General features: G+C 38.2%; 2 protein-coding genes across 7 annotated transcripts in view; both read right to left on the reverse strand.

Annotated features, from left to right (window-relative positions):
- Positions 1–1,759, reverse strand: part of sptbn5 (spectrin, beta, non-erythrocytic 5) — a 68,790-nt gene extending 67,031 nt beyond the window's left edge. For all 6 annotated transcript variants that reach the window (XR_005130813.1, XR_005130814.1, XR_005130815.1 and 3 more), the window contains exons 1-2: positions 1,635–1,759; positions 554–673 (exon numbers count right to left, since the gene is read on the reverse strand). Coding sequence is in view for 3 of the 6 variants with exons in the window: in XM_017703314.2 (XP_017558803.1) it covers positions 554–673 (120 nt within the window). In the remaining 3 variants the exon portion in view is untranslated. The remainder of the gene's footprint in view (positions 1–553; positions 674–1,634) is intronic.
- A 1,467-nt stretch (positions 1,760–3,226) lies between these two features.
- On the reverse strand, positions 3,227–22,391 carry ehd4 (EH-domain containing 4). Its single transcript, XM_017703311.2, has 6 exons — positions 21,939–22,391; positions 19,603–19,779; positions 16,499–16,596; positions 11,374–11,786; positions 8,407–8,571; positions 3,227–6,224 (listed from the first exon to the last, which is right to left on the reverse strand). The coding sequence occupies exons 1-6, from the start codon at positions 22,166–22,168 to the stop codon at positions 5,667–5,669; spliced, it is 1,641 nt and encodes a 546-aa protein (XP_017558800.1). The 5' UTR covers positions 22,169–22,391; the 3' UTR covers positions 3,227–5,666.
- Between the last annotated feature and the right edge of the window lie 737 nt (positions 22,392–23,128).

The following is a 23,128-nucleotide window of genomic DNA, read 5'->3' on the forward strand; positions in this document are numbered from 1 at the left end:
TTCCCAAATAAACAGTTTGCTTGGCTAGCTAATTAGCTCACTGAGACTAATGTAGCTAAGACAAATGTTTTCCTGCTCTTTGCTGTCCCATCTATGTCACTGGTGACACCGAGACTCTAGCTTTTGTCTTATAGTTTTTCTAATAGCTATTAAGCTATTTTGCATCAAATAAAGAACTAAAGGAATGTACAGCCTTGAGAACATAGGTCACAGAACACTGGGAACATAGCTACAGTTCTGATTAAGGCTGGACTAACTTCTTCTTCTTCTTTCGGCTGCTCCCTTTAGGGGTTGCCACAGCGGATCATCTGCTTCCATTTTGCCCTATCCACTGCTTCCTCTACTTTTACACCAACCATCTCCATGTCCACCTTCACTACATCCCTAAACCTTCTCTGAGGTCTACCTCTTCTCCTAACACCTATACTTAAATATACTATCAGTAATGATTTGCCGTTGAACTTGTTTTTGATATGAGGCATGACCTGGTGCCTCTGGGATAGTGGCCATGTGAAAACAGGATCTGGAATACTCTTAAGGGGATTGTTCCTACCCCGTTCTTAGAGAAAACACTGTTCATCCACTTGGTGTAAGTCTTCTTCTGCACAGCCATACGCTGCTCCTGCAGCTCTCTGATCCTTCCATGCTCATAGTCATCTGCCTGCTCAGACATCTAAGAGACCACAGCAAAAACCCATTTTAAAAATGCATGATTACATAGATTCAGTTAAAAAAAGCTCAAAGTAAAGTGGAGGTCACTTAACAGCAATATTTCTAAGCGATTGAATGAATGATTGAATGAAGGCTAGTAGGAGCCACTTAGCGTCCAAACCAGCTCATGCTCATGGTAACCAGATTAGCAAATTTGGCTAAAGCACCTTTCATTGTTAGTCACAATAGCATTTTGAACATGTTGTTAAAGGAATGCTATGTCTTGCTGAAGGTTGTTCATTCTCAATAAATGTCACCTGCACAGCAATCACATGATGAGCTTAATTATTAAACTTCATATATTACACTTTAGCAGAGATCTTCACAGTCTTGGAACACAGTGAATAGACAATATCGTTATGCCAGTATCACCACCACAGTGGCAAATATTACAAAATTGTCACAAACCATTTTAAAATAGCCTCTGCTAATTTGAGAGAATATGTTTGGTATAATGTTTTCAGAGTTTTCATATCTGTTCACAGTATGATTATGGACATCAACTTCAACTTAATGGGCTCCATAAAAATACCTTACATTTTATTGGCACTTCTTTAACAGCCAAGTCAACAGATTTGGGATCCTTTCAATTATCATTAAAAATTAAGCTAATAGGATAAGAAATTGTACAAAGCATCAGTGTTGATCCAGTATAGTCTTAACAACTTTTCAGATGTTTACCATAATACTTAATTTGTTATTTATTACACTATAATTACATATGCAGATAATGTAGTTAGCATTTATATACATATATATTGAAAAAATCAAGCTCTTACTTTAGTCATAGATTTGACTGTCAACCTCAACATCTAAGCAAGTAATGAAGGTAAAGCTTGATAATCAAGAGCAGCACAAAACGGAGACGTAACTGTATAGCTTTCACTGCAAAAGCAAAAATCTAATTAAATGTTGTCACAAACCTTCACAAAGTCCTCTCCTCAGCCTTCAGCCTAAACAAACTTTGTCTAAGATGTAGAGATATTCATAATGCAAACCCGTTTGAAGCGAGCTCTTTCTTTAAGGTTGATCAGTGAAGTGGTGAATTGAACTTTGAAGCCATAATGGGTAGTAGATTGACAAAGAGGCTGTCTCTCACCTGACAGTGTGCAACAAGAGAGGTATAAAGGTTGCACATCATATTTACTGCTGCTTCTGTTCAGCTGCACACAATTTTAAGGAAATAGTTCAAACAGAAAATTATAATATTACTAATGGTAAGTCAAAGTAAGGGGAGATCTTGCCAATATATCTCCTTTAGGATTCATTCAGGCACTGTTAGCATTTTTGAGTGAGGAATAAACAACTGAAATGGGAAATTTATTTGTTTTTTAATGACAATCACATTGTGGCATGTGCCCACCTCCTGGGCCCCACCTTCCTGCCGGCTCTTGCGGCCACAATGTGATTGTCATTAACAAACAAACACATTTCCCCGGCACACGCCACACACATATATTCTGATGAGGCTGTGAACATAGTACGCTTGTATCTACAGTTTCATGCTAAAGTTTGAGTGCCACTGGTTAAATTATGTTGTTTGTATGTTGATGTATGTTGATTTTCTAAGTGAAAATAAGTTAACACACCTCTACGGAGAGCACACGTCTACACATTTTAATACACAATTACTGTTCATTTTCTGAGTTTACAAATATTGAGGGACAAAAAAAGTGATCTATGCAAATTTTACATTTTTTTCCCCAGCATTGTAAACATTGTAAAAATGGCATATTAAAGTTTATTATCTATAAAGGATGTGTTCACTTTTTATTTGATAAATCAAGAAAGCATGTCATCTGAATGTCAATAGACCTCTGAATACCACTGAAGACATTGTACAATCAATGTCAGATCATTTCCCAACTAGAAACCTTGGGTAAATGGTGAGGTTCGAGCCAAAATAAGAGCTCAGGCTGCTGCCTACAACTCTGGTGACCCGGCTAGCTACAAGAAGGCCAGATATGACCTTTAGAGGCCATCAGGAAGGAACAAAAACACAAATAGTTTAGCTTCTTAGTTTTATTTATTATATGCCGCAGTTAACTATAACTTGAGTGAGACCCCCATAAGAAATATATGTACAATATACTGTACATAAGCATTTCAATGCTTAAATGTCCTAACATGTTGTGCAAATGACAAATAAACTTGAAACCTGAATGCTCAAACTTTTGCATACGACTGTATGCCTTTGTATCACACATGTTGCTGCTGCTGGAGGAAAATCTTGTATCTCCATTTTCGTTTTTCAGTTTTTCGCATAATTTGAAAATGTCTGTTGCCCTTTACATTGAGTGCAAGTCTGTTTTCATTGACTTACAGTAAAATTAGTTTCTCTTTTCCTGTAAAGTTACCATTTTGGATATACAGGGTTTTCTTCTGACAGCAGAGATATATTTCTCCTTAAATTTTCAATTTACACCAACCATCAATTTTCAAATTTTCAATAAAAATTAATCACAAACACAAACTGTAAGTGTAAAAAGTGAAAAGAAATGATCAGAAAAACAAGTGTTTTAAATAGTATTTATTATCTTCATTCCCTTGTTCCATTTAAAAAGGGTCAACCGAAATCTTACCTCTTTACATTAACAGTTTGCAGTGAAAAATACTTAACATAAAAAAGTCATAAAGGCCAATATTAGTTAACAATAAGGCTTTTACAGTAGACTCGATCTTGATTATTGAGTGCACAGTAACCAGAAACACACAAATTTAACTTTTGGTTAAAGTAATAATTTATTTTGGTTTAGTAATAATTTATGTAATTTTTTTCATATTAGTACGAGTTGTTTACATTTTACTGATTTATCATAACATTACACCAATGAATTATGATTGTAACTATAATAAAAGACTGACAGACAAAGGCAGATAACTATGTTATAGTATCATTTGTATAATAAAGTCTTTAGTCATTTAATGATCAGAAGAAATATGCTGCATTATTAAGTCTCATTAAACAAAAAGACACAAAAAACACATTTTCCTTGTAAACATGGAGCCCACTTCATTAAAATTTCCTTAAATAATGAAAAATGTTCCAGTTTAAGTACATACCTGATGACCTCATTGTTGACATTTAATTCTGTGTCGTCAGAGTGCTTCTCATCATCAACACAAAATGAAAAATATCCACACTTGAAAGCACTTTCTTTTAAAAAGAAATACTGCAAGCATATAATGTTTCCAAATAATGAGTAATGTAGGTCTGTAAAACTGACACTGCTGTTTTAAAGAACTATTGTGAAATGCTGTGAAATAACTGTCCAAACTTATATGTATTTAGTGTCTGATATAACACTGGAAGGAATGAATGATCAAAATGAGAAAGGTAGCATGTCTAAGCTTTCACAGATGACGAATTGAAAGAAACCATGCTGCAACTCTATAATGTGACGACGTTGAGAGCCTTTTGTAGACCATAAAGCTTTGCCAAAAAAATCTTACATAGCACTGTAGATATCATAATTATAATTCAGTGTGTCCTCTGTTCTGTACACATCCCATGTTGAAGCAAACTGACAATGTTTTTATAGAAACCCAGAGGGGTTATTTAATTACTTTTCTATTTATATAACAGTGCACAAGCTAATGTTCAGTCTCAAATGCAGCATTAACATAAGACTTGCAACATTAAAAAAACTAACTAATGCATCCATGTACAGCACATAAAGAAGTACAAACAGAGCATTTATGCATAATCCACTTTCACATATTATGAAACATTTATGTCAGTTATTATGCACAAAAAATAATTCAGAACAGTGGCAGGTCTCATGGGAATGTAAAGTCCTTCAACAACCGTCAACTAGAGTCTGTAATGCTGTTAGTGCACGCTGATTGTCAACCTTAAGATCATTAAACTATTAAAGCCTAATTTTAGTATTAAAGTCTTTCATTTGCATTAAAAATAACAGCCTAACAATGTAAAATATTGATACATTAAAGGTTGTAATGATTTTTTGTTTTTCTAAGGTTTGATCATTTGAAAGAATAACAAATGCCACAAAACCACACATAAACAGCAGCCAGAACATAATGTAGCTGTTCACTGTTTTAGAAGTACTGACAGTATCCACTCTAGGCTCACAAAAGCAAATAATGACATAATTGATCACAACAGTGATGATCATACTGCCCACTCCTACAGGCAGATAATTACCAAAGTAACAGGTTACAACATCATTGTACATTGTATCTTCTTTGTATTTTTCTTTTTTTATATATAAAATTATCTATTTTGTGTGAATGTCATGATAAATGGACCAATACATCTGGTTCTAAACGGCTTAGAAAAAAATATTGTTACCTTAACTTACGTCAAAGGTATACAACATTTTTTTTCCTTTTCCTGTAAAGTAACCATTTTGGGAGGTAAGGTGATGAAAGGTGATGTGACTTAAGTTAAAGAAGATGGTGCCATAACCTAAGCTATGTGGTTGTTGTATTTGAGGGGAAAGAAACTTGCTTGAAAAATATGACTTGCTATACATTCATATAATGGTTTTAGTGTGGAACTACCAGAAACATATACAGTGTGTGTATGTACAATGTGCGTACACACCAAATGACCAGTTAAAGAAGTTGTCATCATGGGACAGCATGCTGCACCTCCCTTTACCAAAATCACTGGTTTAATTAAAAGACTTGAAATTATGTTTCAGCCACTGTGTCAAAGTAACCATGATATGTAACCAATACTTCCATCAAAAGAGCCTTGGGAATGTAAAACCTGTCAAATTATCTTCAACATAATAAAACATATCAAATGATAGACTTGTGAATGAATGGTGAGTTGTGTCACTAAAGAATGCAAAACTATGTCAGTTGGTAGCACATTTCATTCACTGGTAGCTACATTTGGCATTTTTGGTTACCTGGTAACAGTCAGTACTGCTGGCTGGTATTTACATATGAACATTTGTCTTTGGAGCATACACACCAACTTCTCAGTCCTCCTGGTGGTTGTACAGGATGTCTGCAGTGGAGTTCTTCCTGTGAGCTGGAGGCACCAGGTGTGGAGGCAGCTCTGAAGGCAGCTCGAAACCCTCCAGCTTGATCTTGATGAGATGTTGAGCCAAAGCGAACTCCTCGTCATCCAGCATGCCATCCTTGTCACAGTCGGCCAGTTTCCAGATCTTCCCGAGCACAGTGTTAGGCAGGCGTGAGTTCATCATCTCCTTCTTGGCATTGACACCGGTCACCTTGCCATTGATAGGCATGAGAGTGTAGAAGATTTCATCGTAGCGTGGCTTATCACGGCTCACGATCCAGTCCTCAGTGTCAGCCCCAGCGCTAATGCCCTCACCATAGCCATGGCCGAACGGCCCATCCTGTGAGCCTTCGAACGCACCGCCAGTCACCATTTGAGGTGGCATTTTACCCTCCTCCTCCCGGATCAGGGTCATCAACCCTGAGATTTTGTTGCTCAGCATCTTGTCCACTGATTCAATGAGCTTTATTTTCAGGGAGGGAAACTTGCCGAAGTCATAGTGCAAGAGCTGTTCCTGTATTAACAGATATAAGAGAATTGACAAATTAAACCCTTTTAATTAAGGCCAGGGACCACCAGTGGGCCCAAAGTTTTATTACACACTTCTTTAACCTAAGAATAGCTACACCAGCTTGCCCTGAGGTCCCTGTAGTTGTTGAATAATAAGCCTTCGTATGTAAAAAGCCTGGGATTTTAAGGGGTTATAAAAGTAAGATTTCATTGCTTGATTTATTTACTGTAATGCTTTTTTCCTGCTTTGCTGATAATGCAGGCAAAGCAAACAACCTATGTAGAGGAGGCAAAAGGGAAAGTCAACACGCACTGAATTGATTCTTTTTTTAGAGATATCCGAGACTGTACAAATGATAATCAATGCTTGGCTTTGAAGGTAAATCTATTTGGAGCTCAGCCTGTATCTTCTAAGTGCTACCTGGAAACTGTCCAATCTTAAGAGAGCCCTATGCTTATGTCTCATTGTACTGCATTCTATTGCACAGTAGCAATCAACTACTGTACCAAAAGTTATCATTATCAAGATAAAGTATTCAAAGATCTCTGAGTATTTAAGAAACACTAAAATATCAAAACTTTTTCTGGCACTTTCTCCTCTGGCAAATAATGTGGAAAACTTCAGATTAGAAGTGTTTGGTATTTTTAGTGGTTTCTACAACACAGCAGGTAACATGGGCCTAACCTCTGCCATGCCTGGTGTTGTGTAAACATCCTCAGATAAGACTACAGTACATGGTCCCACTGTTCAGCACACAAGAACTGCTGTCCTCCTCAAGAATCAAACCCCACTGTTGATGGCACACTGGCTTAGGCAGTTTGCTAAAACTGTCCCAGGTTCAGTAATATTCTTACAGATGTCTAAACTGGAGAAGCTTAAAGATTCATTAAGTTGCCTTCACCAATGCTCTGCTATGTCAGAAGGACTGATACAGACAATGTGTTAAAAGGTTTCTCTAGACACGCTTCTATGACTGATGTAAAAACGGCCATTTTGTTGTCAATCAATAAACAAGATCACAATTACCTGGACACGTCGTATTATTCGTAAAGAAAAGAAGTATGAATTACAAAAAATTAGCAGCAATATGCTGACAATTGTATGTTTTGCTGCTCTGAATTGCTGACGAGTCTCTCCCTATATCACAACATTACCAGCAGACTGTGCAAGCAGGCTACAAATGTTTCAAAAGTCAGTAATTTTGTGGTATTGATTGAAATATTACCCTTGAAGCATTCCTTGTTATTCAATATTAGATTTTAACACCTAACTAGTCTTATTAGCATGCATGAGCCAAGAAGTAAGCTTTTTCCAAAACCTAGACTGCTGATGGGCGGTCTACATTCCATTCTATATGCATGTAATGACAGCACTTCTTGATTAGACTGCAGAAGGGACAGAGAATAACTTATCATCTGCTTTTAAAAGTTATAATGCACAGTTGAACTAAAACTAGAAGAAGAAGACAAAGAAGAAACTTTCATTTAACAAGCAGTCAAATCTAGCAAGTTTGCCAAAAGCTTGGTTTACCATCACTACCTTACTAATTTAGCTTGTTACAATATATTTAGCTTACAAAAACAAAACAGAAAAAAAGCGGTATAACTATGGTACAGTACCTGACGTTTGCTGGAATATTATCATTGCAAACATTACCACTGTAAACATGACAGGAGGGACATTTTTTTTCTAGTTTTGGTATACGGTGTAAAGAGCCATTGGCTGACTGACTCACAACAGTTTGACTTCTTGCACAATCTTGCACGTACACTTTTCCATTTTTTGGTTTGCGCATCCATTTGAGCCCAGAATATGCAAATTAGTACATTTTAGATAACTTCTAAAGTAACTATGTCACAACTAGAACTTGAGGAGCTCTTTTGAAACAGATTTTTCACGAGAAGCTGCAGCAAAACAATGCATTGTGTTAAATTTCTGGACTTTTCCAAGTACGAAAGAAATGTGATCAAGAATTCCAGGATAGAGCTATTTTAAGGATGTCACATTGGCTGAAAAATGTTGAATTTTACTGGAACTAAGAGTAGAGGATTACCTGTACTGCCTCACTTTGTTTACAAATGCAACTTTGTTTACAAAAGCAATCCACTGTATTGATGGGAAACCTAACAAGGGCATGATTGAATGATTAAATAACAACTTTTTAACGACTGATTACAGTGTTTACCTGCATCTTGTTGACATTGGGGAAATCTCCAGGCGAAATGTGGTGCTCCCTCTGCAGGATCTGGTAGATTTCGGGTAGGTGGGTAATCAGCTCTTCTTTCTTCTTTTCCTTTCCAAACAGAGAAGGCATCTCTTTCTTCAAGTAACTGATGATGTAAGCATGCACCTACAAGCATATAAAACAATATAGCAGGATTAGTGAAGTTCAAGCACATGGTCATCCTAGATTTAAATAACCCTTTATGTAACCTACTACTATAAATATGTGGTGTGTGAGATTAAGAGATTTGGGATTTGAGATTAAAACTTGGAACACAACAGAATGTCCTGCCCAAATATGATAAATCGGAGATATCAACTATGCTCTGGATGATCGATTGCTTTTGTAGACTTTATTTTATCACCAGGAAGCTGTCAGTCTCAGTGATTGATGGAGATAGCTTTTGTTTTATGCTCCAAAGGGTCTTCACCTCATGCTCCCCAAAACTGGTTACATAATCTGAAGTTATCAACTGGTGTCCGCCTTGAGGCTGCCCCTTGCCAAAAGAATGGTCAACAATGTCTGTGTTTACACACCTCTTTCCTTAATAAAGAGGAAGCATGCTGCAAGGGGGGACTAAAATAAAGCCAGGCTTTTTCCATGTTTTTTCCTTCCATGGACAGCCAAGGTCCAGCGACCGGCCCAAGAGGTGTAAACACAATGAGTGGCAGAGTAAAGGAGAGTGGAAGCCAGAGGGAAAAAAAGACCTGTACCTCTACTATGCTAGCACACATCATAGCATTCCTTGTACCAGGGAAAGGGGATACACCAGACCCTTTCAGGGATGGAAGCATGCACATAACTGACTCACATGGGCTTACACACACTAGGAAGGAATGCAAAGAGCTCCAGGATTCCTGATTGTTGGGCAGGATTGGGGAAACATTGCGGAAGAGATAAGAGGTGCTGTAGGCGGTAACTCCGTAAATGGATTTTTTGGAAGGGCTCAGATGTATGTGCTGTTCTCGGCACATCCAGGCAGCACATTGAGAGTGAGTGGGTTTGCATGGTGCAGTTAAGCCAAAAACAACACTAGCTGTACCACAATCAAATGCAAGACAAAACAGCTGTGACACACAGCAGCAGAGGGCAGCATTATCTGAAATGGACATTTGCCCTGATACAGAATGGCTAATTTATAGCAAGTATTCTTTATAATAGTCTGAATTTAAGCACAAAATAAGCATTTAAGCTCATAGCTGGCAATGTGAAAGAGAATTATGGCTAAAAGCTATATTTGAATGCTCAAATATATGTCAATGATATGTTCTTTTGATTTTCCAAGGGAAAATAAGTTTACACATCCAGCAAACGTAAATATGGCACTTTTCTGCAACTTTTAGTGTACAGTTTATATTTATATGATGAAAAAAAATAAAAATAATATGCCATATGTATAAAATATAATATACACTGGTCAAAAAATAAAGGGAACACTCAAATAACACATCCTAGATCTGAATGAATGAAATATTCTCATTGAAAAAATTTGTTCTGTACAAAGTTGAATGTGCTGACGACAAAAAAAAAAAAAAAAAAAAAAAAAAAAAAAAAAAAAAAAAAAAAAATCACACAAAAATCATCAATGGAAATCAAATTTATTAACCAATGGAGGCCTGGATTTGGAGTCACACACAAAATTAAAGTGGAAAAACACACTACAGGCTGATCCAACTTTGATGAAATGTCCTTAAAACAAGTCAAAATGAGGCTCAGTATTGTGTGTGGCCTGCACGTGCCTGTATGACCTCCCTACAACGCCTGGGCATGCTCCTGATGAGGTGGCGGATGGTCTCCTGAGGGATCTCCTCCCAGAACTGGACTAAACCATCCGTCAACTCCTGGACAGTCTGTGGTGCAACGTGGCGTTGGTAGATGGAGCAAGACATGATGTCCCAGATGTGCTCAATCGGATTCAGGTGTGGGGAACGGGTGGGCCAGTCCATAGCTTCAATGCCTTCATCTTGCAGGAACTGCTGACACACTCCAGCCACATGAGGTCTAGCATTGTCCTGCATTAGGAGGAACCCAGGGCCAACCGCACCAGCATATGGTCTCACAAGGGTCTGAGGATCTCATCTCGGTACCTAATGGCAGTCAGGCTACCTCTGGTGAGCACATGGAGGGCTGTGCGGCCCTCCAAAGAAATTCCACCCCACACCATTACTGACTTGACTGAGTCTTGCTAATTGCCAATAATGTCCACCTGTTGTCTATTTCATTTGCACAACAGCATGTGAAATTGATTAGTGTTGCTTCCTAAGCGGACAGTTTGATTTCACAGAAGTTTGACTTACTTGGAGTTATATTGTGTTGTTTAAGTGTTCCCTTTATTTTTTTGAGCAGTGTATATACACTATATCACTGTTGTCAGAAGAAAACCTCATATCTCCAAAATGAGAACTTTACAGGAGAAGGAAAAAACCTACTTTACTTTTAGTGTAAGTCAAGGGAACCAGACTTTTTCACCAAATAATTTTGGGTCATTTCATTTTCTTTTACATACAATGCAAAAGGCAACAGGTATTTTCAAAATGTCAAAAACTGAAAATGTCAAAAATGGAGGTTTTCTTCCGACAGCAGTGATCTTCTATTCTTCTTAATAATATAAAATAAAGCCTATAAATTGTGTCAGAACTTTTGCACAGGCCACTTTTTTTCCCCCAATATGTTAAATTTAGCAAATAAACTCTGTGGATATTTTCACTTAACTAATCAACAAAACAATTAATTGGGCAAACATATACAAAGATTTCAACATTCAGCGTTTTTTTTTTTTGTAGCATGCAGTGTAGTGAAAACAAACATATGCAAGGCAGGGGTACCACCAAACAGGATTAGGGACACTCTGCTTCAAACAATACAGACAACATGGCAAAGATTCTGTAAAGTTCACAGCTACTCTAACAACTAATAAAGCTTGCTGACCTTGGCAAGTCGAGCTCTTTTGATGAGGTCATTGAGCTTGCGTAGAGCAGCATTTCGTGGCAGGGCCTGGATGTCCCGGAAGAGGTCCTGTGCCTCTGCCTCAAACAGTCGACGGTTGTCTGTGTTCTGCAGTGGCTTGGCCCAGAAGGAGCCCAGGTAGACCCTCACCACCTCTGGGGTGTTAATCACTTTGCCAAGGGACCACATCAGAGCCCCGTAGACCCGCATCAGCTGTTGTGTGTCCACCTGGTCAGCCTTGTTCAAGACTACGCGGATCTTGTCGTCCTGGCCACGGAAGGCCTTGATAGCCTCAGAGAACTCGTCAGAGATGTCCAGCTTGTGGGCATCAAAAAGGAGGATGATACGATCCACGCGCTCACCGAACCAGCGCAGGACTTCGGAGAAATCATAGCCTGTGGAAGAGAAAGTAGCATTTCTAAAAGGAGCATGTACTGAAAAAAGTGATGGAATTTTTTTTACACATTTAAAGTATATTCAACGCACCACATCTTTTATGTATGCATTACAAGTGTTTTGGGGTTAGATTAAGGTTCCTAACCTTACATTTTCTGTGTTCTTCTGCTGTAACACAGCCACTTCAACTTTGGATGAGCTTGCTAATTAACTGACTAGTTGGATCAGGTGGAACCACTGTAATACAGTATGAAAAGATGGATGTAGGACCAGGGACAGAAAATTATCCAGAGATCTTTGTGTGCTGAAGCACATTAAGGACAATTATACTAATATACTATCTATATACTATATACTAATATACTATACAATTATACTAATTGTAGTACCAATAGTAAAACATTGAAAATTCCTTTTAATCTAAGCTTTGCTTTAATCTGGGTCTGGGAAACTGTGTGTTGCACTCGCAATAATTATTTGCAACCTTGTGTAGATTGTGCATTTCAATACAATTCCAGTGCTGTAGAAAGGCCTGATTAGGCATGGTGTGATTAGTCATAATGGTCTTAACCAGGGGGTTCAACTGGTGGGGATCCCTGTTTTTCTCTGTTCTCTGTTTTCCTTTTATTTTTAGGAGACTGCTGGTAAAGACAATACAGTGTAAGACAATAAACAGAAAACATGTTTAATTGCTGCCACTTATGATGAATGACATACAATAAGATTTGGAAACATGCTTCACTGACTACTGAAAACTCATGGGCTTCCTTTCTAACATAACCATCCAATTTAACTCTGTTAAACTGATGAAGCAGTTTAGCAATACTAGTCTATAAACACTAGAAAAAGCTGGCTACTGAGCTGCAAATGGGACCCAGTGCAAGCCCTGATCAGAACACGCTAGATCAGAAGATACAAGCTTGGTCAGCACATAAACAACATATACTAAATATTCTTCTGATTCTTCAGAGCACTCAATCAAGAACTACTGTCATTGTAACAGAAGCTACCTTTGATTCTGCAATCAAACTACTAAATGTATTTCACCCTCTAAATGGGTAATAACGCCTTCCCCTTTTAGAAGGGACAAGGGAGTCTTATTCAGAGGGAGGAAAGATACAGAGCCACAGATAGTTTTCAGGTAGTACATAATTTCTGCTTATATATATATATATATATATATATATATATATATATATATATATATATATATATATATATATATATATATATATAAAAAAAAGATGGTTTTTAGTCAAAAACTGTTCACAATATAATACATGTACAGCCATTCAGTACATACTGTGATGTACTCAGATTATAATGTAATAAGATATTCATCCAACTATTTAGCAGCCATGAGGAAATTATGCTGTGAAAAACAATGACATGGATTACATATGGTTAGAGAAATGTTAGGAAATGCTGCCAAGTCCTTCCAAAAGGAGGAGCCTTTTCTTTCTTTTCTTTTTTTTTTATATAAAGTGTGGGAACCATTAAAGCCGCTCTTTGGTAAATTAATTGGGGGAAACTGGCTCTTTATAAAAGGCATGCCTATGTATATCAATGGAAAAAATCTCTTCACCATCACTAAATCAGTACTCAATTGAAACGGTTCTTAAAAAGTAACACTTTAAAGGAATACTCAGAAAATGTGAACATCCCAACACATGAAAGCTAACAAGAGCTCTTCGGCTACATTCATTCTTAACAAACATTTCGTACCTACAGAAAAAGTGCTGCACAACTTAAAACCATCCTAGGCACTTAAATCATAAAGTATGTAACTAGCTGACTTCATCCACTTTAGCAATGAATCATCAATGGATTTGAGGGGCAACTTAGCCTAGGCTGAAGGGACTTAAAACAGGAACAGATGTGGAACGCCCATGGACTGTTACTCCTCCACTCCAGAGTAGCATGGTGAACGACTGCGCAGCACTGTACCCTGATGTAACCTGCGTCAGACCTTCCACCCTGCACCACCCTGTGCTTACCCTCTGCCGTGTCCTGGAGTTGTAAGATAAGGCTTGCTCCTATGCCTAAGCACAACTCACAACGCATTTATCAGGCTTTGGCTCTGACTTTGCATATACCTCATTTCTTAGATTAGTGTTATTATTTTTACCTTAAACAACCTAAATAACCTTGAACAAGTTGCATGTGGATATGAGATGGTGAGGTTGCTGCCACAGTGGTAACCACATCCTAATCTTTAGCAAAATGACAATATGTGCTGCTCTAGGAGTCAGAGGGAAAACATTATACATTATATCATAGTATTTTGGGCTTAAAAACAGTATTGATACATTAAGCCCACTGTCAGACTAATACAGTAGATCACCAAAATGCATTTCTCTCCAAATCCACTTTTGTAAGGTGAAGTTTTCTGTCAGTGTAGTAATTACATTAAATCGTAGATTTTTATGGGACAACAGGGTTTGATCCCACAATTGAGAGAGAAAATAGAAACACCATTAAGCGTCTTTGGGTGAGCCTTCCAACACTGCTATAGCAAATTGCTCTAGATTATTCTTCATATAGATAAAACCTGTTTTATATTATTGTATTGTATAATATTGTAAATACAATGGCGAATATTTATCAAATGTCTCAGAGGAATGCTGTTCTGGGGTCAGCTTACTCCAAAATGCCTGATAAATATTAAACAATCATCGATCAGGGGATTGAGAAAAGAATTGCATTGTACTCAGCCCCTATAAACCTCTCTCCTCAGCTTCATACTCTGAAATGGAAGCATTAGAGCTCAGACCAGGAAGATCACAATATGTGCTGTACTACACAGGATCTAGTCTACTATACAAAGAAGTCTTGCAACTACCTCAACAACAGAAACTGTACAAGACAAGACCCAGAAAACCACAGGCAGCTTTGCCTTTTTCAGAGGAAGGTACTACAACCCCAATTCCAATGAAGTTGGGACGTTGTGTAAAACATAAAAACAGAATATGATGATTTGCCCTGGCTGTGCCCTACTTTCAATGTAAGTCAATGGAACCAGATTTTTGATCTTTTCTTTCATCAAGGACAATTATTTATTTATTTTTTAAAAATTGTCAAAAACTGAAAAACATTTAAAAATGGAGATACAAGGTTTTCTTCTTCTGACAACAGTGCTATATTAGTGCAATATGCTGTACCTAGTACCAAGTATGCTACTTCAAAACCCTATGCATCATTCATTAGCATCTCGCTTGACAAATGCTGTTATACCCTTCCCAGTCTAAACTGATCCAGTATTTACATTAACTACGTGGTTTTCCATAAATATTTGGGATCTGTGAAAGTGTAAAAATTGTACACCAAAACAAACTTACACAAGGCCCCTTTAGTCTGTTTCACTATTTCCTCACTGGTAATACCCCTGCACATAGGATTTATACCTGTAAGAGCAGCATGAGTGTAACTTTACCAGAAAGTACATTTAGAAGCTACTGCTCAGAGGTTTGGAATCAGTGTTTCAATTATACAAAACAATATGTGTGCAGAATGGTGAACAAAGATGTAGATGATTCTGAAATTCAAAATCATTGATGATCCCAGACCAGAGCTTGGATGACACAGTCTGATACATAATCATACAGTGTACTTTATAGATGGTCTTTTAGAACCTGTAAATAGGTGGTTGCCAATCCCAGTCCTGGTAAACCATCTAGTACACCTGATTCAACTCATTATCAAATTAAGAAGCTAGGTCAGGTGAATAACAGTGGGGAAAATACAAAAATTGTGCAGCGCATAGCATCCCCAAGGCTAACCGTGGGAAAAACAGCTGCAGAAGACAGTTTATGAGAGATAAAGGCATGCCAGAATTTCTTCTTTTAAGCACAGCAGTAGTTACATCAAAGTTGATGTGCACTGTTTTTTGGTGGGTGATCAAACCAGACTTGTGAAATGAGGAATAGAAAGTGAGAAGTGCTGACAGCAAATGGTGACATCCCTTTGCTTGGGCTGTTACGTTCATCCTGCTGTACCCACAGGATGGAAGGCAGAGACGGAAATGATGCCTCCTTATAAAGACGCAGGCTTGCATCTGTTCACCGAGATTAAAACTAATGACCAAAGACTGCGCCTGAATCACAGCTGTATGGCAAAATATCTTTCAACAAACTGGTGAAAACTAACCTCCATTAAAGGAATGGCACAGATTCTCATTAGCAATGTAACAGTGGCAAATCTGATTTATTATTTTTTTGTGGAGATCAATTTCAGCCCTGGAGAGTTGGAGACCAGCATATTTTGGTGAATTCTTAAACCTCAAAACTGGGCTGGACTGAGGTCCCCTGGGACTGAAGCTTAACATTAGTCTCTGGTGTAGATCTTTGAAGGACTCTGTCAAGCACATATAATGTCATCAGGCTAGCTGGCTGGTCATGTGACATCTGATCACAATGCATTAAGAGCTCATTGACCTGAGGTAACCCCTTTCCCTGCCAACAAGATGCTGGCCTCTAGCAAACATGTCAATAGGAACACTTCAGAAGGCCGTGCTAGAAGAATGATCAGTGCTTGAGACAGCAGATTTTATTATTTTATGCGTACACTTTAGCTGAATCCTCACAGCTTGCATGTGTGATCCTCAGACTACTGCACTCACTTGCTAAAGTGAACCCAACAAGAAGGAGCAAAATTTTGGCAACACGGCAGACTCAAGAACAGCATTGACAGATTGTGCACTGCTTCTACTAACCTCTGCTAATGCGCTGCTTTTCCCCAGACAAGATGCCCGGCGTGTCGATGATGCTAATGCTCTGCAGGACTTGGTTGGGCATCTGAGAGCAGATGAACCTGGAGTTAGAGAAAAAAGAAAAAGTGTGTTATCAATTCTGCAATTCTATTATTATTCTGCAGGCTCATTACATTACATACGTATTCACATTATCATATTATTATTCACATTATTAAAAAAAGTTCAACCCACAAGAAACCTGCTTGTTCTGGAGTAATTTTATTGCCTTCTGGATGTGAGAATTTTATCACTGAGGAGACTTTAACAGGCATTCCCTTGATAAATTAATCCATTCCAAATAGGGCTTTGGTCACACATATCATTTCTTCTCTTATGCTTTACATTACATGTCCATGTGCCTTAATGACCAGTGCTAATCCTGTCAGGTAAGGATTACCCAAGTTCATTTTAGCCCCTTCTTCTACAACAATGTTTTGTCTTAACAGAACACAGCACTGTCATAATCACACTCCATGATGAGAACTGTGGGGTGTTGGTGTGTGACTGGTTCAATAAATATCATGGAACACTTTAATTAACTATCAAAATCGCCAGTTCTAAATTTGATGCAGCAGGTAAAGTGCAAAAAAAAAAAAAAAAAAAAACACAGAACTCCAGCTGAAATGTGCACCAAGGTTCTGAAAGAGTGGATATAATGCAATGAAACTGTCTCAAAAGACTTGTTTAGTCCGTTCCTGATAGGACTCGTGCCATTGTTAAAGCAAGGGGACGCATAATCAAATATCAGAAAAAAAATTGCATACAACACATTTTTTTCCATAACCAGTGATCCTAACAATGATATATGTACCTCAAATCATTCCCACTATACTTTATTTTAGAGAGATCCTTTTTGTGTGTAACAACTAACAAACATTATCAAATGTGTTTAGGTTTTCTTTTAACTCTTTTTTTAATGATTTTTAGGAAAGAGGAAATTGCAACATCTACCAACTGAAACTGTTAAGGAGGATAAAATGAGAAATAGCTCACTTAGGTTTTGCTCTTTAGAAAATGATACCTAACTAGACTGGTCTAATCAACTGGGACTGTTTCAAGCAAGAAAGATTAAAAAGAAATTAAAAAAAAAAAAAAAATTTTAAAAAAAAAATCACTGTCGCTCCAAAATATGCCATCGTATGACGCACAGACTGGTCCACAGGAAACAAGTGCATTGTTTGAGGTTCCTCTGGAAAGAAGAGATGTTTTCTGTCAAGTGTGCCTTTGACCTCTGTAACTGTGACTGTCAAAGAAGCACTAACCCATTTCCCCTGGACATAAATATAAAGCCAACAAGGGGAAAAAATACTCCCCCAACTGTCTGCTTGCTAAAGTTAAACATTAAAAAAAGCACAGCAAACAACATCCACTATCGCTTAAAAAGGCGTGATCCAACCACTTCCCACAACTTGTTTATGGAAAGTGGTGCCAGTTATATTAAGTCATAAAGGCCATGAGGAAAGGAAGCAATGGAGTGTACTAAGGGAACATAACAAGTAGCAGTGCATTCTTCTACAGGAACTGCACTGGTATGTTTCATTTTAATATTTATTTATTATAAAAGTAAATAATCTAAAATCATCAACATTGTAGAAGATCACTATTGATAAGTATACAAACCACAAAGAGCAACAAATAAACTGATGTTTTTGTGCTTTTCATTTGAATTGTGAACCTTCCATGGACATCACACATTCCAAACAGGTCATTTAAAGCCGTCTCCTCGGGCACAGCCAGTGCCAGAATACATAGTCATGGAAAACTCTTGTTTTGGCAACAGCTCAGGGAGACGTCAATCCTGTTACACCATCTACCACTTGTGAGTGTGCATCCATGCCCGTACTCTAGATATTCAAATAGGCACACAGCCTTGCGAACTGTGAAGAAAGGTAATATGGGGTAACTATTTCACTGACAGTTGACCTACTGCAGTTCAGTGTTTTACTGGACTTAACTCTATAACAGCTAACGGTCAGGTACTTCATGAGCTGAATCATGAAGGTGTGCTACAGCAAGGAAAACCCTTGTGCTGATAAATATATTAGCAATCAGTATGTTTTAGCTGATAAATGGAACATGTAATCAATATTATTACCTAATATTGGAATTTCTGCTGATAATTACTACAGATAAGTTGGCATCCTGCGTGTGCTTGCACTTGCATGGACACATGTACAGCCAGTTAGTGGTGGATATTTCTATTCTACTGAGATTAGTAAACTGAATGATTAAGCTATGTAATGTTGAGGAGGATTCATATAGTACTCTGTGAATGCCGAAAAAAGGGCACCTTATTGTCTTCAATTTCTTGGCCGTTTTATTGTATTTATAATTTATACAGTGCTGCTAAGGCACAACATCATTGTAACTGTCAATCAGCTGTGCTATTATCATTTCGATACAGGCAGAAAGTTTAACTAACACTGTTAACCAGCAACTGTGTTGCGGCTAGGAAAAACTAAAAATAAGCTGCTTCATATTTATGTCCTAATTTTCGATCAACTGTTACAGAAGGCCTGTCTTACCTACTGTTTGGTTCTGTGGTTGGTCTGTTTGGTTAGCAGAGAACAAAAGTGCTCATGATGTAGGCTACCTCTCTGAACAGAACAGGGCCTCTGCACAAAAGACTCATGGCGTATTACAATCGAGGTGCCAAGCACGCAAAAAACATAACATAAAATGTGTCTCTCCCATAAATAATATTGAGAATAAGCACACACACACACACACACACACACACACTGTGTGAACCTTCATTAGTGTTTTAATTACTCTTACACTCACAGCACTTCATGTAGATATTTTGAAATGCAAAACAATAAAATGATCAGTTATGGGCCACAAAAACTATCAGCCCAGGAAATCTGTACATCTCTAGCAAACATCACTCAGATCTCTTCTGTTTTACTTAACTTACAACTTGTCAAGCCATAATACATGAACCAAATCAACACAGAGAATGAATCACCATGAACTGCTTACCAGAAGGATGGGCATGTTTAAGGAAACATACTAACCAAAGATCTAGACAGACAATTAGAAAAGAAACCTTACATTATCATTACCTGTTCAGGAAAGCATTCCCAAAGGCGTTGAGCTTGCGAAAGGGTTTCTTGGGGTCCACAACCAGAGCATTGCCAGGTACAACCCCCTCGTTGTCCCCATACATAACAGCGATGAATCCATCTGTAGTGGGCTCTGGCCCAATCCGCATACCAGGAAAATCCTGCTCCAGGAGATACCTACAGCCAGAGGAGCAAAAAGAAAGAGCATTCACATTCTACATTTATCTTCAGTAAGTGTCAAAAGAGACTATTTGAAAACCTAAAGTACTCCTTTGATGAACTAAATCCATAGAAAAAAATAACAAGCACTTTATTTTAAAATGCTTATATAAAAGATATCATATTTGCACTTTTTGCTGGCCTGTTAAAATAGTTTCAGATAGACTACAATGATTTCTAGGAACTAAAAACTAGAATTCTGATTTTCTTGTGGTTGACTGGAAACTTCACAACAAACTCAAAATTATGAGGATATGCAAATATTCTGCTATGCGGTTTTAGTTTCCAAAAGAAATTAAATGGGAGCACAACTTGAGTAAAACAGCAAAAATCATACATTTAATGTAAACTGTACTCCTAAAAAAAACTAAGAAAATACAAATCCTAGGAGAAAATTAACTAATTAATTATTAACTTTCTATTCTTTTGCATGGATGAAGGGGGTGAGGGTCAGATTAGGGTGCAACAACTCACAACAGACTCTGAGTAATTTAAAACAGAAATCATTCTGTGGGTTTTTGAAATAAGAGATTAACAAATGAAATGCATACACCAGTGATGTGACCGCTCACACTTTATAGGCCATTTTTCCAGACCAACATTAAGCCTCCAGTGCTGGTTCACTTCTGGCACAGCACTATGGCTCAGTGAAAAACTAGGCTTAATCCATATCTGGGAAACTGGCCCTAAAATGGTGACTCATTAAATACTGCACCTTTTTAAGACAAGGCCATTACTGGATAGAAGACGACATTACAGTTTACTCCCTTGTGCAGATGTTAACATACAAAAACAGATTGAGACCTCCTCATTAACCTCGTCATTCCTGCAACTTCCTAGCTACAACATTAATCACCATATCCTGCAAGAAGAAGGTTTCTCAGAAAGGAAGACTTGCTATGAGTTTTCCAGGCACAGACCTGAAAGCCTATAACTAGGTCTTCAATCGTATTAACAGGTTCTCGTTTCTGGGAAACGAAACACTGAATGTCAGACAAATTAAGGAAGTAGCCCAGATCTTCTTCACTAGAGTGAGAAAAGAAGGTTGGAATAGGGTAGGGAAATATATTGTGATTACAATCAGGGTAGTTCTTCATGCCCTGTTCCTTGTTAAACTGTTAAATGTTCACCCAGATAACAAGAGCGCACACACAGTCTGTTTGATTTTCAGGCCCAAATACACATAATGGCTTCTGTGTTTGTTTTCTGAGTGCTCAAGAATCAAGACTATAGCCTATAGGCTTTCACGCACATAGACGTAATGTAGTTTGCTTAGCACTGTAATGTACATATACACCGATCAGGCATGCTCATTGTCCATTTTATCAGCTCCACTTACTATATAGGTGCACTTTGTAGTTCTACAGACTGTAGTCCATCTGTTTCTCTGCATACATTATTAGGCCCCTTTTACCCTGTTCTTCAGTGGTTAGGACACCCGCAGGTACTATTTGGGTGGTGGAGTGGATCATTCTCAGCACTGCAGTAACACTGAGGTGGTGGTGGTGTGTTAGTGTGTGTTGTGCTGGTACGAGTGGATTAGACACAGCAGTTATCGGGCACAGCAGTTATCAAATCAGCAGTTATGCGTGGATCAGACACAGCAGTTAACAAAAATTATCACAGCGTTTACCATAATTTCCTGGCAGAGGTAGCAGTAAAGCACTGCATATTCACAGTAAATGTGTTTTACTGTATACCCTGTTGTTATTGTTAATCAATTAACCGATCTAAATCCCACAACTTTTACAGTATGTTCCTGTAAAACAGCAAACCAGCATTTTACTATAAAATAAATGCTGTAAATTTACAGCAGCCCTGCAGGGAGCATTTGGTTTATTTCGCACGCAATGAAGAAAAGGCGCCCTGTTTATGCCCTCGGTCCTGCTTCAGACTGTGGGGCTACTGTGAGGTGGCGTTTAGAGCCTAGAGTGGGAATTTACCCTTCACTAACTCTTTGAACATACGGGTGATAAACTGCCGTTTGCTCGGTGTGGTGACACAGTATGACTCGGCTTTTTCTCTGAGTGGAAACTGTCCGCCTCGAGCAAGTCTTTTTTAACGTACTCTGTAATTACGTTAATTCGTAAACTGCGAAGAGTCAACGGTATTATTACCTTATGAAAGTAGTCTTGCCTGTGGAGTACTGCCCAACCAGAAGCACCATTGGCTTGCTTTGAAAATCCGCTTCTTCCAGCGCCGGCGAGTGGAAGTCATGGAAAAAGTAGGCTTCTTCTAAAGGCAGCAGTTTTTTGGTATAGAGACTCTGAAGTCCCTCCGTCACTGTTTGAAACATATCGCCGTCCTTGTTTCTTCCGCCCTGTTCCTTATTTACCCAAGTGAACATGATGCTGCTCCTTTTTTAACGGACCAGTATTGTGTAACCTTACTTCGCCTTTTGCCTCGTAGTTCGTCCCTGAGCACGCCCGAAGTCTGAACGTCTAGTCTGCTGTTGTGCTGTCTGTACACCAGGGGACCCGTTACTAATGTAACCAATCCAACCAGACAACCAGCCAGCTCTCTCTCTCTCGCTGCACACTTCCAGCTGTGCGACCGTCACCATACCTGAGTCTCTTAAGCCAATGACGGAATCATGAATATTCAATGAGAGGGAAGTACAGCGAGGCGATGGGCGGGGCTAAGCGCTCTCTGCACTTCTGCTGAGTGAACTTGTTCCACTCCAGGGTGTGTTCACACGCAACCTTATTTTCCCCATAACTACCACCGCCTGTTTCCATAGAGGCCTGCAAAAACAGTAAAAACGCTTTTGTGGTGCAGTCGGATACAAACTTTTCAGAAATCTACAGTGACGTCACTTTTTTTCTCGGACAACCAATCACTCAGAGAAGTATTTTCACCGAGTGGCAGTTTCTCATAACAACTGAAATCTAGTTCCGTCAGTAGCGAGCCTATATAAAAGGTCAATATATGATATAATAATAATAATAATAATAATAATAATAATAATAATAATAATATACTATATGATATACTAGTGTTCGTCTCATTAAGTTAGAATAGCAAGCCAGGCTAGTGCTGCGTTGTTATGGTTACAGAGTGTTTTTTGTCAGTACTGCAAAGCGACATGTAAATATTATATTTACACACACACACACACACCCACCCCTTCTAAACCGCTTCACCTTCTGGTGCTGGAGCTTATCCAAGCCATCATTGGCCGGAAGGCAGGATTAAATGTTATTCAGTGTAAATTACATTTCTACCACGAATTCCACCGAACTCTGAAATTGTGTGCATAATTTATTCATTAAGATGTAAACAGTCATTCAGAAATGTTCCTTTCTAA

This window comes from Pygocentrus nattereri, chromosome 10 (assembly GCF_015220715.1).
Source record: "Pygocentrus nattereri isolate fPygNat1 chromosome 10, fPygNat1.pri, whole genome shotgun sequence".
Taxonomy (NCBI): domain Eukaryota; kingdom Metazoa; phylum Chordata; class Actinopteri; order Characiformes; family Serrasalmidae; genus Pygocentrus; species Pygocentrus nattereri.

Bases quoted from the DNA above. Each gene is read 5' to 3' on its own strand.
- ehd4 (XM_017703311.2), bottom strand. From the start codon at position 22,168: ATGTTCACTTGGGTAAATAAGGAACAGGGCGGAAGAAACAAGGACGGC. The intron at 11,787-16,498 runs GTTAGTAGAAGC...TCTCTTCCACAG, and splicing joins AAAGCAGCGCATTAGCAGAG to GCTATGATTTCTCCGAAGTC. The intron at 6,225-8,406 runs GTAAACACTGTA...CTGTTAATACAG, and splicing joins CCAATGTCAACAAGATGCAG to GAACAGCTCTTGCACTATGA.